Source organism: Hypanus sabinus, chromosome 11, assembly GCF_030144855.1.
Source record: "Hypanus sabinus isolate sHypSab1 chromosome 11, sHypSab1.hap1, whole genome shotgun sequence".
Lineage (NCBI taxonomy): Eukaryota > Metazoa > Chordata > Chondrichthyes > Myliobatiformes > Dasyatidae > Hypanus > Hypanus sabinus.
The window spans coordinates 86,065,594-86,080,266 of record NC_082716.1 but is presented as its reverse complement, the minus strand read 5'-3'; the positions used below and the strand labels follow the sequence as shown (position 1 = coordinate 86,080,266).

At 39.5% G+C, this 14,673-nt stretch overlaps 1 protein-coding gene across 1 annotated transcript in view; it reads right to left on the bottom strand.

The window, feature by feature from the left end:
• The window catches only part of astn1 (astrotactin 1), a 2,712,832-nt gene that overhangs the window by 365,528 nt on the left and 2,332,631 nt on the right, over positions 1–14,673 (bottom strand). Inside the window, exon 16 of the mRNA XM_059984849.1 lies at positions 301–489. Within this exon, the coding sequence (XP_059840832.1) occupies positions 301–489 (189 nt within the window). The remainder of the gene's footprint in view (positions 1–300; positions 490–14,673) is intronic.

The window sequence follows — 14,673 nt, the reverse complement described above, 5'->3', positions numbered from 1 at the left end:
AAAACTGGGAAACCTAATCAAAAGCTCTCAAAAGTTAACCTTGCCCATCAACTCAATCACAATATAACTTTGCAAATAAGGTTTTCATAAATAATGGCAGGTACTGACTCAATAACATTTTGATATATATGCAAATAAATTATAACAAATTTGATGCAAAATCACTTGAAATAATTCTCCATCACTCTGGTCAGAACTTTAAGTATGCGCTTTCTATGGGACAGCTGATCATTTGACCTGATAACCACAAACTATAACTCTTTTTGATATCAAATCACTCTTTCTGATTTAAAGACGAACCTTTGCTGATATCTTGGTATTCCATCCATAGTTGCTTCTGAACGGAGCGATTTGGAAACCAAATGATACATGTCTCCTCAAATCCATAGAGTGCCTCTTGAATATAGTGATTGCCAAATTCCTCCAGCACAGATGCAAAGTCATTCCTCAAGGTAGCTCCATCCAAAGAGTGGATAGCGTGGGTGAATACTAAAAAGAAAATAATGCATACTTTAAAAAATGAAACAAGCTTATACATGTCCATAACAAAGAGCAAACAATAAAATTAACATAGAGTTTAGAAGTACTGCAGCTGAAGATGTGATTTACATCTCAGCAAGTTATTACACACGATGTTCAAGTACACACCTTGCACACTTTCCATCCATGCTGGGTTGAGCTTCAAGCTAGCAACTTGACCTCATAAAAACAGTCAAATGCTACGAAGGGGCAAAAAAATGCCACCAGATGCACCACAAGGCCCTAAAAGGTGCAACTACAAGTAGAAATAAGGGTTGGGGCTTCAGGTTTGTCATTGCTGCAGAGTTCAAGTGATGCTCTTTAGCACAACTGGAGTTATATGTTAATACTGAACAGTGTTAATGGGTCTGTGAAGCTGGAGATCATTCAGTATGATGGCATATCAGGGCTCATGCTTATTAATGTGTCACTCTGGTTGTACACAGAGTCTGAATAGTTGCTTCTGAAGCTCGGAGCAGTCTGAAAAGATAGCTTGATTGGCTAGATTATAGGTTGATAAATATATTGGAAAAATGACTTAATATTCTACATTCATTATCTTCACTCCAGAGGTTCTCAATGTTAAAATTATACTAGCCTAGTCAACTCTATGTTTACATCATCAAGTTAGCAAAAGAATAAAGAAGCAGGAAAGTGCTCTCCATCTCCACCTTCTGACTACCTTCCTCACTTTAACTGGTTATCAAACTGACCAGCCAGACCAATTTCCAGACTAATCCTTGCATCTTTACAATGAAATTCCAGCCTAACCTTCACCACCCATTTCACAGAATTCCAAAAGGCTGACAGCTAGGATAATTCCTCTGCTTTCCTTCTCGATCTCTGTCTGGGGCTACGTGGAAGGAATATGACAGGTTACTCTGCAACATGTTGGAATGGAGCCGATGGGCTATACAGCCATAAAAGTGGACACAATTGTAATCATTTTATGGTTCCATCTGCCAGCTTTCAGGAGCAAAAGTGGTCAAAAATATTTATTATATTTATTTATTTATTGATTGATTGCAAAGTTTTGTGAAAAGAACCAGCTTTCCACTAAGTAGCCATTCTTCCAAACTTTCTACTTCATTAAATTTAACTTACCAAATTATAACCATTTATATTTCATTATTTCTAACTCCATACATTTATAACTAATTGCACCCATTGTTTCAATTCAATTTTCACCTGTGATTCTTTTGTCACTTTCCTATTTTTGACAATGGCCCATTTAGTTAAAGGACTCAATTCCAAAGCTCCATGGTGCATTATTGCTCAATAATAAAGCAGCAAACTGAAATAAGATGACATTTAACCATAAATATTGCCACTCTGAGACACTCACTTTAGGATCAAACGTAAGTCCCTTTAATTCACAGAGCTGAGTCTTAGCTGAGGATTAAGAATTTATACCCATTGGATGTTGGACACTTTACACACAAGAAATATAGTAACCCACACAGAATGCTGGAGGAACTGAGCAAGCCAGTCAGCATCTATGAAAAGGAATACACTCGGCCTTTTCGGCAGAATCCCTTCAGCAGAATAGCAATTTTCATATTAGATTCCCCCCCTTCTCCGGCCCTGTATCTTTTTCACCCATCAGCTTCCCAGCTTTTTACTTCACCCCCCCCTCTGGATTTTACCTATCACCTTGTGTTTCTCCCTCCCCTCCACCCCACCTTTTAGGTCGACTTCTCTTCTTTTTTTCTTCAGTCCGCAGAAGGATCTCAGCTCGAAACGTCGGCGGTACTCTTAATTTCCTTAGATGCTGCCTGGTCTGCTGAGTTCCTCCAGCATTTTGTGTGAGTTGCTTGGATTTCCAGCATCTACAGATTCTCTTGTACTGTGTGGAATAGTCCCTTCCAGTCATGCTGCCCAGCAAACCTTGACTTAACCCTAGCCTAATTACGGGACAATTTACAATGACCAAATAATGTACCAATCAGTATGTCTTTGGACTATGCGAAGAAACTGGACCACTTAATGGCCTGTAGCCAGTGACAAAGACTCCCTCCTGTATCTTTTCATCAGAAATGGATGGAATTATGTTCTAGTGGACAGCAGCTTGATTTTGAATTAACTCATAGATGCTGGAAATCTCAAAATAATGCAGCAACTGTTGGAAAGGCTCAGCAAGTCAGGCAGTATCTATGGAGACAGACTTTAGGTAAATGAATGTTCAAGTTTGAATGAAAGTTTATTGGCCTGAATTGTGTATTCTGTTTTTATCAACACTGATGCTGCTTGACTTGTTGGGTATTTTTACCATTTTCTCCTTAACAGACTATGTTGTGTATTTAATATTTCAGTAATATTTGAGCATTATTATAGATATATATTTTCATTAAGCATTCTTTTTTGTTTAAAGAATTCATTGTGGGTTATGTGTAAAAGTACATGAATGGCATACATCATCACGCCCCCAGGTCATACGTACATGCCACACTATAGTAAAAAGAAATTACCACATGCTTTTCTGGGCTCCCCATCAATTACTTGTATGTTTTGAAGTTACAAAACTTATCAGAGTACAATACCTTTAAAAAAGGTATTTAAGTAAAAGTTGATACAATTAATAAGTTTCATCTTGCTGATGTTTTGCTAAAAGAGTATGAAAATTTGCATATTTTTGACACAATACTATGTGTATTTAATTATCTACAAACTTTACATAAAACAAACCAGCTTTTGGTTTGAACCTGCTTCTATATCATTGGAATGTCTTTTCAGAATTGCTTTCCTTATGTATGAAGCATGGAACCTGTATCTGTAGAAGAGATAGAGGTTGCAATCCTTAACTCACGCTGTCAGTCAACGGGATCACATGAGAGGTGCAGCAAAAGTTGAAGCCATTCAGCCAATCAGCTTTGCCCATATCTGGCTAGCATCCTTCACTGCCCTCTCTCCAATGCCTTGAATTGTAGATCCTAAATTTCCTTAAGTTATTCTTGGCAGATTATTTCACCTGACTCCCAACTCTTTCCACAATGGAAACTGTTTCTGCCTATCCACTTGGGCCAGAGTCTTTATAATAGTGCATAGTTCTATCAGATCTACTCTCAAACTCTCTTTTCGATGCAGACTCACCCAAGTTTCTCTAGCCTATCCACCAAAGTGAAATTACTCTTCCATTGTATCATTCTTTTAAATCCTTCCTGCAGCCTCTCTAAGGTCCTAACATTTTCTCTTAAAGATGGTGCCCAGAGCAGCACATAGTACTCCCATTGTGTTTGTTCTCTCCCTCAATGAAATTACTTGAGTGAAAATTTCCCAGCAGCTGCCGTGGTGGAATCTACACTTGAGTCTCTGAATCAATTGTTCATTACTCTGGCTGCTTATCCTATAACTTAGCCACCATGCTAATTGAACAAATCAAATGTATCAGATTGCAAATGATACAGAGTCTACATTAACTGGCAAATGGTAAGTGATACCAGACTTCCGTCTAGTAGTCTCCAACCTGATGGCATTAACATTGAATTCTCCTCCCTGCCCCTCTCATTTTCATTCTGCACTCTGGACTCCCTTCTAACCCTTCTTTTTTTCCCTCACCTGCCTATCACCTCTATCTGCCTAACTCCTCCTTCCATTTTTCCCAGGTCTACCGCCTTCTAACAGGTTCCTCCTTCTATAGCCCTTTACCTCTTCCACCTATCACCTTCCAGATCCTTACTTCCTTCGACCTCCTCCTCCTACCCACCTTCCCTTCACCTGGTTTCACCTATCACCTGCCAGCTTGTATCCGTTCTCCTCCCCCAACCCCCCCTCCTTCTTATCCTTGTTCCTTCCCCCTTCTTTTCTAATTCTGATGAAGGGTCTTGTCCTGAAGTTCCTCTCTATAGATGCTGCCTGACCTGCTGAGTTCCTCCAGCATTTGTTGTGGATTTCCAGCATCTGCAGTATCTTTTGTGTTTTTGGAAAATGTTAATTGGTTTATTATTGCTACATGTACTGAGATACGATGGAAAACTCATGTTTTGAAAGCCATTCAGATAGATTATGCCATACATAAGAACACTGAAGCGATGAATGTCCAATTGGTGCAGTCTTTCATCGACTCCATTACGGTTATAGGATTTATTGATACGTCCACAGAAAATAAATCTCAGTGTTTTATATAGTAACATATATGATCTTTCACAATAAACCTGCTATGAACATTGAAAAGAAAACAGAATACAGAATATGCCGTTGCAGTTACAGAGAAAACACACAGGCTGGCTGTGATATAAAGAATTCATCATTCAGCATGACCAGAGTTTCATGTCAGTGGAATAAAGCTGTTCTTGAGTCTGGCAACTCATGCTCTTGGGCTTTTGTATTTTCTACCTTACTTTGACTTATGAATATTTAGAGGAGAATTCCAAAAGCTGTGACATTAGTATCCTTCATTATAATCAGACACAAGTGTCCTTCTTTACAATCATTTAACTAAAAGTCAAATACAGTTAAGGATCAACATGGAGACATAAAAACTCAATACTGATGTAATTTATAGTAAAAAGAAACCAAATCTATTTTGACATTGTGGTCATCACTAATTCTGATGATCCTACTGCACACCTCAGGACTGTTATAATGACTAATTGAATATAGCAACCTTATCCTAATATATCAGACATATCAAATTGGCAAACAGCTATTGTTCCGCCAACAAGAACAACACACTTAGAGAGCCAAGCTCCAGGCACTCTGCAACAAAAATGTCTCAAAGGAATACAATTAACCTTAGGATCCTTACATCTTTTTTGTTTTATCTTTAAAAGCAGTTGTGCATATTAAATAGTGTCATCTGGTTTGACTACTGTGAGAAAGCTGAATGTGAATTGGGAAAGGAACAAGCTGAAATTATCCTGTCAGTCGATGCCATAACTACTTTAATGATAGCCAGATGGTAATTATACATAGCTTCTGAGGAACCAATAAAATAGCAAAATTATGCCACTAAATGAAAACATTTTCATAACAATTGGATTTAGGAGATTGGTCCAAATATTCCATTGACATCTCAAGGGTACTTAGCTGTTCCTTGTGCCAAGCTAATGCCAGTTGTCTGCATTCCTGCGATTCTCCCATTAATCCCTCCTCACCTCAACACATAAACAGTTCCTTGAGCTAGCTAAATATCAAAAACAGATGACTGAGTGGCATGTTCATTGTTCAACTCACCTCAAATGAAAACTGGTAAATTTCAGAGCACTGGTCATTCCACTCACCTAGTTGGTGGTCAGTTGCATGAACAAAACAGCATTGTTTGTCTGCAAAGTGTTTTCTGATCACTAACAAGAGAAATCTTTCAAAAACAGATGCATAAATAACTGCTTAGTGATAGCCAGGAAGCATAGTGTAACAGAGGATTGTGCAAGTTTAATACACCCCTACTTGCTAATACTTATGAAGGATTATATTATTTTTATTTGATTTAAATTCCTCAATTTGCCTCTTGCAATCCTCACTCTGTTCCTCTTACCATTCACCCTTCCCCTCACTCTACTGCTCTGCCACTCCCCACCCCCTTCACCCTTCTTCTCCCACTCCCTTAAAGCTGCCTCTCCCCTCCTTCTTCTCACCCTGCCTCTTCCCCACCCCATTCCTCACTTTGCCTCTTTCCGCCCACTTTACACTCCCCTCTCCCTCTCCATCCCTGCAGCTGCTTCTCCCTACCCCACCCTTACTCTGCCCCTTCCTTTTCCTTTCCCTTTAGGGGCTGCGGGTAGGAGGTGCAGTGCAAACACCACCATGGGAATAACCAAGCTCTAACTCAGCACTTCAGTACTTGAACCTGGGTAACTCCTGATGGAGACTCTGGCCCTACCATAGACCATCTCCCTTTAACTCACCAGAAATGGAGCTGACAACATTCTTGCATTACACTTAGACTGACAACAAAAGCACTCGGCAAAATTATTTGCAAACAAGAAAACATCTGCAGATGCAACCCAAGCAACACAAGCAACAGGACTGCTGAAGGGTCTCGGCCTGAAACGTCGACTGTACTCTTTTCCATAGATGAGGCCTGGCCTGCTGAGTTCCTTCAGCATTTTGTGTGTGCTGCCTGAAAAATAATTTTCCTAGCCAAGTCTTGAAAATCAGTCTTTAGGCTATGAGCCAGTTTTGCCAAACTTTGGGGACTTATCTGGAACAGCCATTAGCAATGATTATTTCCAAGTGTCTTTAAGCGCTGTTTAACAGTTACAAGAATATTGTCAATGAATAAAAGGCAGATGACCAACAATTACTTATCATACATATGCTTTCTAATGAGGTATTGTAGAGAGGAGAGTGGGGGTTTTGGTGAAATGTATATCAAACAATGTTCAACAGGGAGCCAATGGCAAGGGAGTGGAGTGAGGCTTAACAAGTGATGTGAAGATTATTTTAGAAAGAAATAAAAATGGAGTTAGAAACCGTGAGTAAAACTATTAAGAAATCCTCCAGGATTGATTTAAACCTCTTATCTTTCCATGTCCAGACATCTTGGAATACTGACCAATATTGAGTAACGACCAATGACGAATTTGGAGTATTGTGTACAGTTCTGGTCACCGAATTATAGGAAAGATGTCAACAAAATAGAGAAAGTACAGAGAAGATTTACTAGAATGTCAGGTGACATTTACTAGAATTTACTAGAACATTTACTAGAATGTCAGGTTTCAGCACCTAAGTTACAGGGAAAGGTTGAACAAGTTAGGTCTTTATATTTTGGAGCGTAGAAGGTTGAGGGGAGACTTGATAGAGGTATTTAAAATTATGAGGGGGATAGATAGAGTTGACGTGGATATGCTTTATCCATTGAGAGTAGGGGAGATTCAAACAAGAGGACATGAGTTGAGAGTTAGGGGGCAAAAGTTTAAAGGTAATTCCAGGGGGAATTTCTTTACTCAGAAAGTGCTAGCTGTGTGGAACGAGCTTCCAGTAGAAGTGATAGAGGCAAGTTTGGTATTGTCATTTAAAGTAAAATTGGATAGGTATATGGACAGGAAAGGAATGGAGGGTTATGGGCTGAGTGCGGGTCAGTGGGACTAGGTGAGAGTAAGCGTTCAGCACGGACTAGAAGGGCCGAGATGGCCTGTTACCGCGCTGTAATTGTTATATGGTTATCTTCAACCAGAAAAAGTAAATAGATCATCTACCTTGACCTCTTTCTGAAATCCCCACTGCAGAACCAAGTCATTCTTCAGACAATCTGATGCAATTCAATTTGTATTGTGATGTCACTAAATACAGTAGATGCCACAAAGTCAATTGACTGCACCATGGTTGCACTGAAGACATTTCCAGCACTTCCTGTTGCTCTGACAAGCTTTGTCATAATACTGGCATCAACCTGACAAAGAGAAAAATATAGGCACAACTTGTTCAAAAGAAATCAGAAGAAATCCTATTAAAGCAACTATCACCGCATCATTTTAGTTCTCATCTTACTCTTTCTTCATGGATTCTGTTAGGATTGAGATGATGTGCTTTCATTACAGTTCCTTGCATCTGAGGTGGTTGGTGAGGCCTTTCTGTAATCTGCAGATTCTGCCACAGGTGGGACAACCTCTTCCTCTTCTTCCCTGACACCAAGAGGTGTAACAACAGTTATTCCGTAGCAGAGGAGGAAGCTGTCAGTGTGGAAAATGCAGGTGCTTGGCAAAGCAGCCACCTAGCCTGCACTCGGTCTCACCAGTGGAAACCAACATATCAGAGCAGTAGGTGAACAGATGCTTGTCAACCTCTGCTTCATCTGGAAGAGTGGTTTATTTTCCTAGGTGATGAGAGAGGTGGTGTAGGGACTGTTGTTACACCTCTTGGTGTCAGGGAAGAATAGGAAGAGGCTGTCACAGGGACATTGTGGTAGAAATGAACCCAAATAGTGAACACAGGCACTGAGACCAAGTCGGGAGGTGTTACAGTCATAGCGAGTGTGGAGTTGGTGCCAAGGGAGTATTTACCTGAAGTCTTGGTTTTAGTAGAGAATTCAGGAACAATGCTAGACTTAAAACTGATAGTCCTAAGAACCATGGGATGATATTACTCATACACAAATAAACCAACAAACTGGCAGCTCCTTGTTGAGCTCACAGAGTTTTTATCCTGCATTTGCTGATGGAAAGCAGGTGTTTGTAGTTAGTGGAACCTGGGAATGATTGGAACTAAACGAGGTGATTGAGGCCCAATTCCTGAGGCAAATAGCCAGGTGGGTGATTGCCAGAAGGGACCATGACAGAGGCAGTGAGTGTTCATATGAAAAGCAAAAAGGAATGAAGAGTGGTAGATAGAACTGGTTGTGGGGTGGCATTGCATCAGGTGGAAATGAGAATGAACGACTAAGGTAAGATTCCTCCTCCAGTCAGGTATTATCTTGGGTGCAATAACTGACTCAAAGCATAACTAGAACAACCACTGTGATAGTTGAGTACTCTATGGTAAAGGACTGGATTTTCACTTATTGTACCTATGGAGCAGATCTAGAAAAAAGAGAGGAAAACATTATGCTAATTAAAATACATGATCAGCAACATTTCCTCATACTGTTCCAGAATGAAACTGCTTACTGATGCTTTCCTTTACTCAGAGAAATCAAGAAATAGACTTCTTTATAATTGCATGCAAAAATCCAATATGTTTTCTTATTATTGTATTTTAAACAGTTCTTAAATTTCAGATAAGAAGTGTGAGCAAGTTACATAACTAATTCTTGAGTGAACTTTTACATTCACTTATCTTTCCATTAGATCCTCATATTTCCTGCTGGTGAACCAGAGCCTTTCAAAAAAACTCCAACTGAGCTTCCACCACCCTCTCCGACCAAATGAATGGTCTTAAAAATCTGACTATATCCTGTGAGTCTGATGTTTGTTCCTGGAGTCTTAAGCAGAACATTCACTAATTCAAATGAACAGATGCCATTATTTTCAAGGTAGCCATGCAGAAGCATAATAATGACAGACATCGGAGTACTCCTGCAGTTGAACTGAGAAACATCAGTCAAAGTATATTTTGATCATTCAAGATTTAAGATTGTTTAATGTCATTTCCTGTGCACAAGTATAAAGAGAATCAATTAATTGCTACTCTGGATCTGATGCAGCACAAAAAACTCAAAAGATAAAGAACATAATACCACTACTACTAATAATAAATGCACAATAAATAAGAATACATAAAGATAGCTAATACACAGTACCAAACACAAAATGCTGGAGGAACCCAGCAGGCCAGGCAGCATCTATGGAAAAAAGTATAGTCGATGTTTTGGGCCAAAACCCTTTGGTCGGCTTCAAACATCAACTGTACTTTTTTCCGTAGATGCTACCTGACCTGCTGAGTTCCTCCAGCATTTTGTGTTTGTTGCTCAGATTCCAACAGCTGCAAACATTCTCTTGTTTGTAATATACGGTACATAGATTGATTCTATGTCCATAAAGTGATGCTAGGCCATACATAGGATGACTGAAGGGAAATAATTAAGTAGTGGTGGAGTTAGTGGATGTTGGTGTTGATCAGCCTTACTGTTTGGAGAAAGTAAGTATTTTTGAGCATGGCGCTCCTAGCATGGATAGCCTCCTCCCTGATGGGAATGAGACAAACAGTCCAGGAGTAGTGTTCTCTTCAAGTTGAAAACCATCTCCTTTGTCTTTTTGACATTAGGGAAGTGGTTATTTTCCTGGCTCCAGGTCTCAAGCTATTCCACCTCCTCTTTGCAGGCCATCTCATCACTGTTGGTGATGAGCCCCACCATTGTCATGTCATCAGCAAACTTGGTGATGTGATGCTCGGGTGTCTGACTATGCAGTCATGAGTGAGCAGTGGGCTCAGTACCCAGCCCTGGGGACAGCCATGTTGAGGATGACTGGGAGCAAGGAACAGTTGTGCATCCTGTCTGAGGTCCGTTCATCAGGAAGTCCAACACCCATTTGCTAAGTGTATTTAGTTTGCTCTTTATTGCAAAGCCAGAAGATTGTCATACACAAGGACAGCAGGAAGAGAAGGTAAGAGATTTAATGACAATAATGGAGACGTACTTCAATAGAATCAATGACTACTTTTAGTGTGTGGATTTCAACTGAACAGTTCACAAATTCTGTGTGAGTAAGTGCTTCACAGTAAAGAAACATCATTCTCCGTCACTATATATGCATCAATTTATGGAACAATTTATGTAGCTTTTTGCAAGATGCTTACAGATTATGAAGGTGCTTTATTGTATATGTTCTAATGATGGAAACAATGCATGTTGGATTAAGTTGCACTAATTTTCCACCCTGTTGCCAGCTAAGTACATCTCACATCTTCAGCTGCCTTCTTTTTGTTAATTCAATGCTCTTTTTCACGTTTATATTCCAGTCCATGTTCCAATAAAAAAGCTCATAAGAATAAATCATAAATCCTGATGCTTTATGGAAAGATGTGATAATGAAACAGCCTCTTCATGTGGTTTGCCTTAATGTGTCGTTATTATGCTGTTTGACAGCTCATTAAGTCTTCTCCTAAAGCCCCAGGCCTAAATAAAACTGAACCAAAAAAGGGGAGTTGTTAAAATTATTACCTCAGAATCTAAGAAAGGTTATAGACATAATTATGAATGTAAATCATCGGTTTTAATTGGGGAAAAAGTATTTTTCATGTATACGAATGAAACAACACTTCTCTGGCATTCTGCACAATGAACTCTAATCTTAAATCTTTAATCAATGACGTGCTTAAAACAAAGATATCTCACTTTGTTAAAATACACACCTGGCATTTTTTTTCATGAATAGCATATAGTCATTCTGCCACAGACCAGGAGGTACCAGGCTTGATCAGATTCAATCCAACATTTTCAGTCTGGGTTTGAAACGAACTGATCACAATCCGGCCACATCTATTGAATTGGTGCACATGGGCATTTACGAGTAGCTGAGTGGGTGAATATCAGCATGGATGCATGTCTATCCCTGTGTGTGGACTTACATGTGCACAATAAGACATTGGCATTGAACAGGACTTAAGTCAAAATGTTACTATGGTTTAACTTTCCTCAAGGAAGAAACAAGCTATCTGAAAATTAGATGCCATCTACTGTGGAAACCCAATTAAGACAGGAGGTGTTGGTGGTATTACTTTATTAGAATGTCCACTTTGTACAATTGCCCTCTTGCTATTATAAGGAAGATTAAGGCTAAAGCTACAGCTGTAAATGCAATTCAGAATACTCTGATTGGAATGACATTGACATGAGTGTATTGACAGATATATTTTCAATCAAGATAAAGGTTGCTTTACCAGGGTCACTTTATTTTAGTTGCTAATCATGTAGGTGACTTAACGAGCCATGAGTAGAGGCAACATTTACAGTTACTTCATGTCTACAATGAGCTCAAGGGTGCAGTAAATAATGGAGGTTCTTGATTCAGTTCTTCAGTGTTTTTTTGGTTATTGTCCTGCTACTTTTAGATGATTAACAGCACAGACTGGGAAGGCAAGGGATTCTTCTCTACATTCTTGCTCAATTTCAGGTAATATTACAGTGAATTAGGGTGGTGTGGTTCACAAATATCCAACCAAACAGAATTTCCTCCATTTGCACTTCTCCTCTGCCATGAATGAACATTGCCTCTTACATCTCCTTTTGTTACCTCTTGTAACCAGCTGGAATATGGTGGAGCTGATATTCCCAGGAGATTTTCACCCCAATTAATACTGCTTGTTGAGATATGACTAGAAAATTATGACAAGTGTTACGTACTCGTGACACATGACAGTGGTACCCATGTCACGTGACTGGGGTTGAAGCTATACTGGACTTGAGGTAATGGTCTTGTGATGGTGGAGTGACATCATTTTTCCGCCAGTACAGGTTATGTGACAAGTTTTTTTTACAGGGTATAAAAGGAAGACCCACCCTGTGAGGGGGGGCTGTTCGTGGCTGGATTTGCCATGTTGACTTCATGTCACTGCGTGATTTAATGTGATGACGCAGTTTAGTTGAAGGATGAAGTTTTTATCTAATGCCTAAAGTTTAAAAGGTCACTGCCAGCAGTTTCTTTACAATATTGCTAGTTGAGAATCAGTGGAGAGTGAAGATCAGAGGTCGGGAGTTAAAGGTTGAGGAGAATCGATTTTCAACAGTGAAACGGGTTTGACCTTGTTTAATCCTTATTCGGAAGGAATTCGTTGACTGTTCTCATGTTAATCTCTGCGGGATAGCAGAGAAGATTGAGGACAGTGATAAAGGAAAGGTCAGTGCCTTTAAGCCGTTATGTTTCGTAAATTCTTCGTGGGAAGTTCAACGTCGGGGATCGAAGCAAAACGACGTGAAAGAGAATTTAAATCATCTGAAAAAGTCTCTCCCTTAAATGGAACATTTCAAACTTTTGGCAATACTACTTTAAAGAACAGTTTTTGCAACATCGCTTTAAGAACTGTTTAAGCTGCCGCACAGCAGCTGATTTCCGGTTACATTAGTGTTTATTTACAGTGTTTAATAAACGTGTTATTTGTTATATAAACCCTTGCCTAACTCATATCTTTATTGTTGCCTGAATACGTAACACAAGTCTTATGAAGCTGTGATCTAAACTTGATAGTTATTTTAACACTATGTGAATAGGAATTTGACAACACACACAAAATGTTGGAAGAGCTCAGCAGACCAGGCAGCAACTCTGGGGGGAAAAAAAGTACTGTACTTTTTTTCCATAGATACAACTTGGCCTGCTGAATTCCTTCCGCATTTTGTGTGTATTGCTTGGATTTCCAGCATCTGTGGACTTTTTCTTGGTAACAAATTTGGCAAGCTTTGTTGGGTCAAATGGCCTGCTCTTGTCAAAAACTTTCTAATGTTTTAACAAAGTCCTTCTTGCAATGGGGTTTTGGGCAAATGGGTCTTGTCAGTTGTGGTTTCAGCTCATCTAGAAGGAAAGCTCTGATCTCAAATCACCACTGCCTTGCAACTTTACTCACTCATGAGGAAGACTCTGGGAGTAAGCCCCTAGCTGGAGTCCACAAAGCTGTCCTACACTGAGTTCAGTGCTGACTGGCAACTCCTGTGACACCACTGGTTCCAAACTCTATCAGTCTCTGCTGGAGAGGAGGAGACTGCTGCATGGGCAACAGATTGCCCTCCATATTGTACTGCCCTCGTTTGCATGTCACGTAGACAGCTAGGACGTAAGATCCACAGTCAACCCTGATTCAACCGCAACCAGGCTACAATGAAGGATAGCCTTCAAGCCTGCCCGTAGGGTCTGTAAGGAGACAAAGGTGTTATGCAACTCCAGACTTAAATGACCTCCCGACATTTCTCTAACATGACTGTTTAATAAATACAACAGACTGGAATTTCTCAGGTATGGCTCTTCTCTGCACTCGTTGCTGAGGTACGTTTTAGCTGCCTATTTATCTGATCCTAACCTGGCAGTTTGAACATGTTGATATGTCCTCAATGTTAACGCCTTGCTTTGCTGACATGTTAGTAGCCCAGAATTAACCTTACCAATAAAATCGCTTAAGCAAACAGCTGGCAAAACCATCCCCAGCTCTGAAAACTGGCGAAGACACTAATGAAAAAAATAATGTTAAGAAACCATAAAAAAGTCAACAATTAAAAAGTTATCAAAAACAAAACAGTTCCAAATCTTTTGAACTAAATTAAAGAGACTAACCCAAACACAGTTAGTTAAAAATGGATGCCTTAATCTGACCTTTCTTTCTGCCTATACAATTAATGGGCTTTTGGACTGTGCACCAGGTCTGATGCAGCTAGCAATAGTTTCCTTTTGTAAATACTGGCATATTCAGTGAGACCTTCTCAGACTGCTGATAGTTTCAGTCATATTAGATGGCCTAGAGATTTTTAACAGGTGCAGTACAACTTGCCTTCTTTTTGCAAATGTAATTTATTAACGGACGCTTCATGTTCAGCACAAGTAGTGTGGGTAGAAGGGTCTGTTTCTGGGCCTTATGACACTATGACTCCAAAGCCAAAGGAAAAACTATAAGCCTTACAGCTCTATGTCAGCATTCAAGTATCTGAGAATGTGTGTAATTATGTAAATTGTTGTAAAGTAAGCAAATATTATGCCTTCCAGCATTAACTATGCTACATCACAGATTAATATTGAAGATAGAGCTGTAGAGTTTTATTATGAAATTGATTTCTCATCATTTAAACTGAGC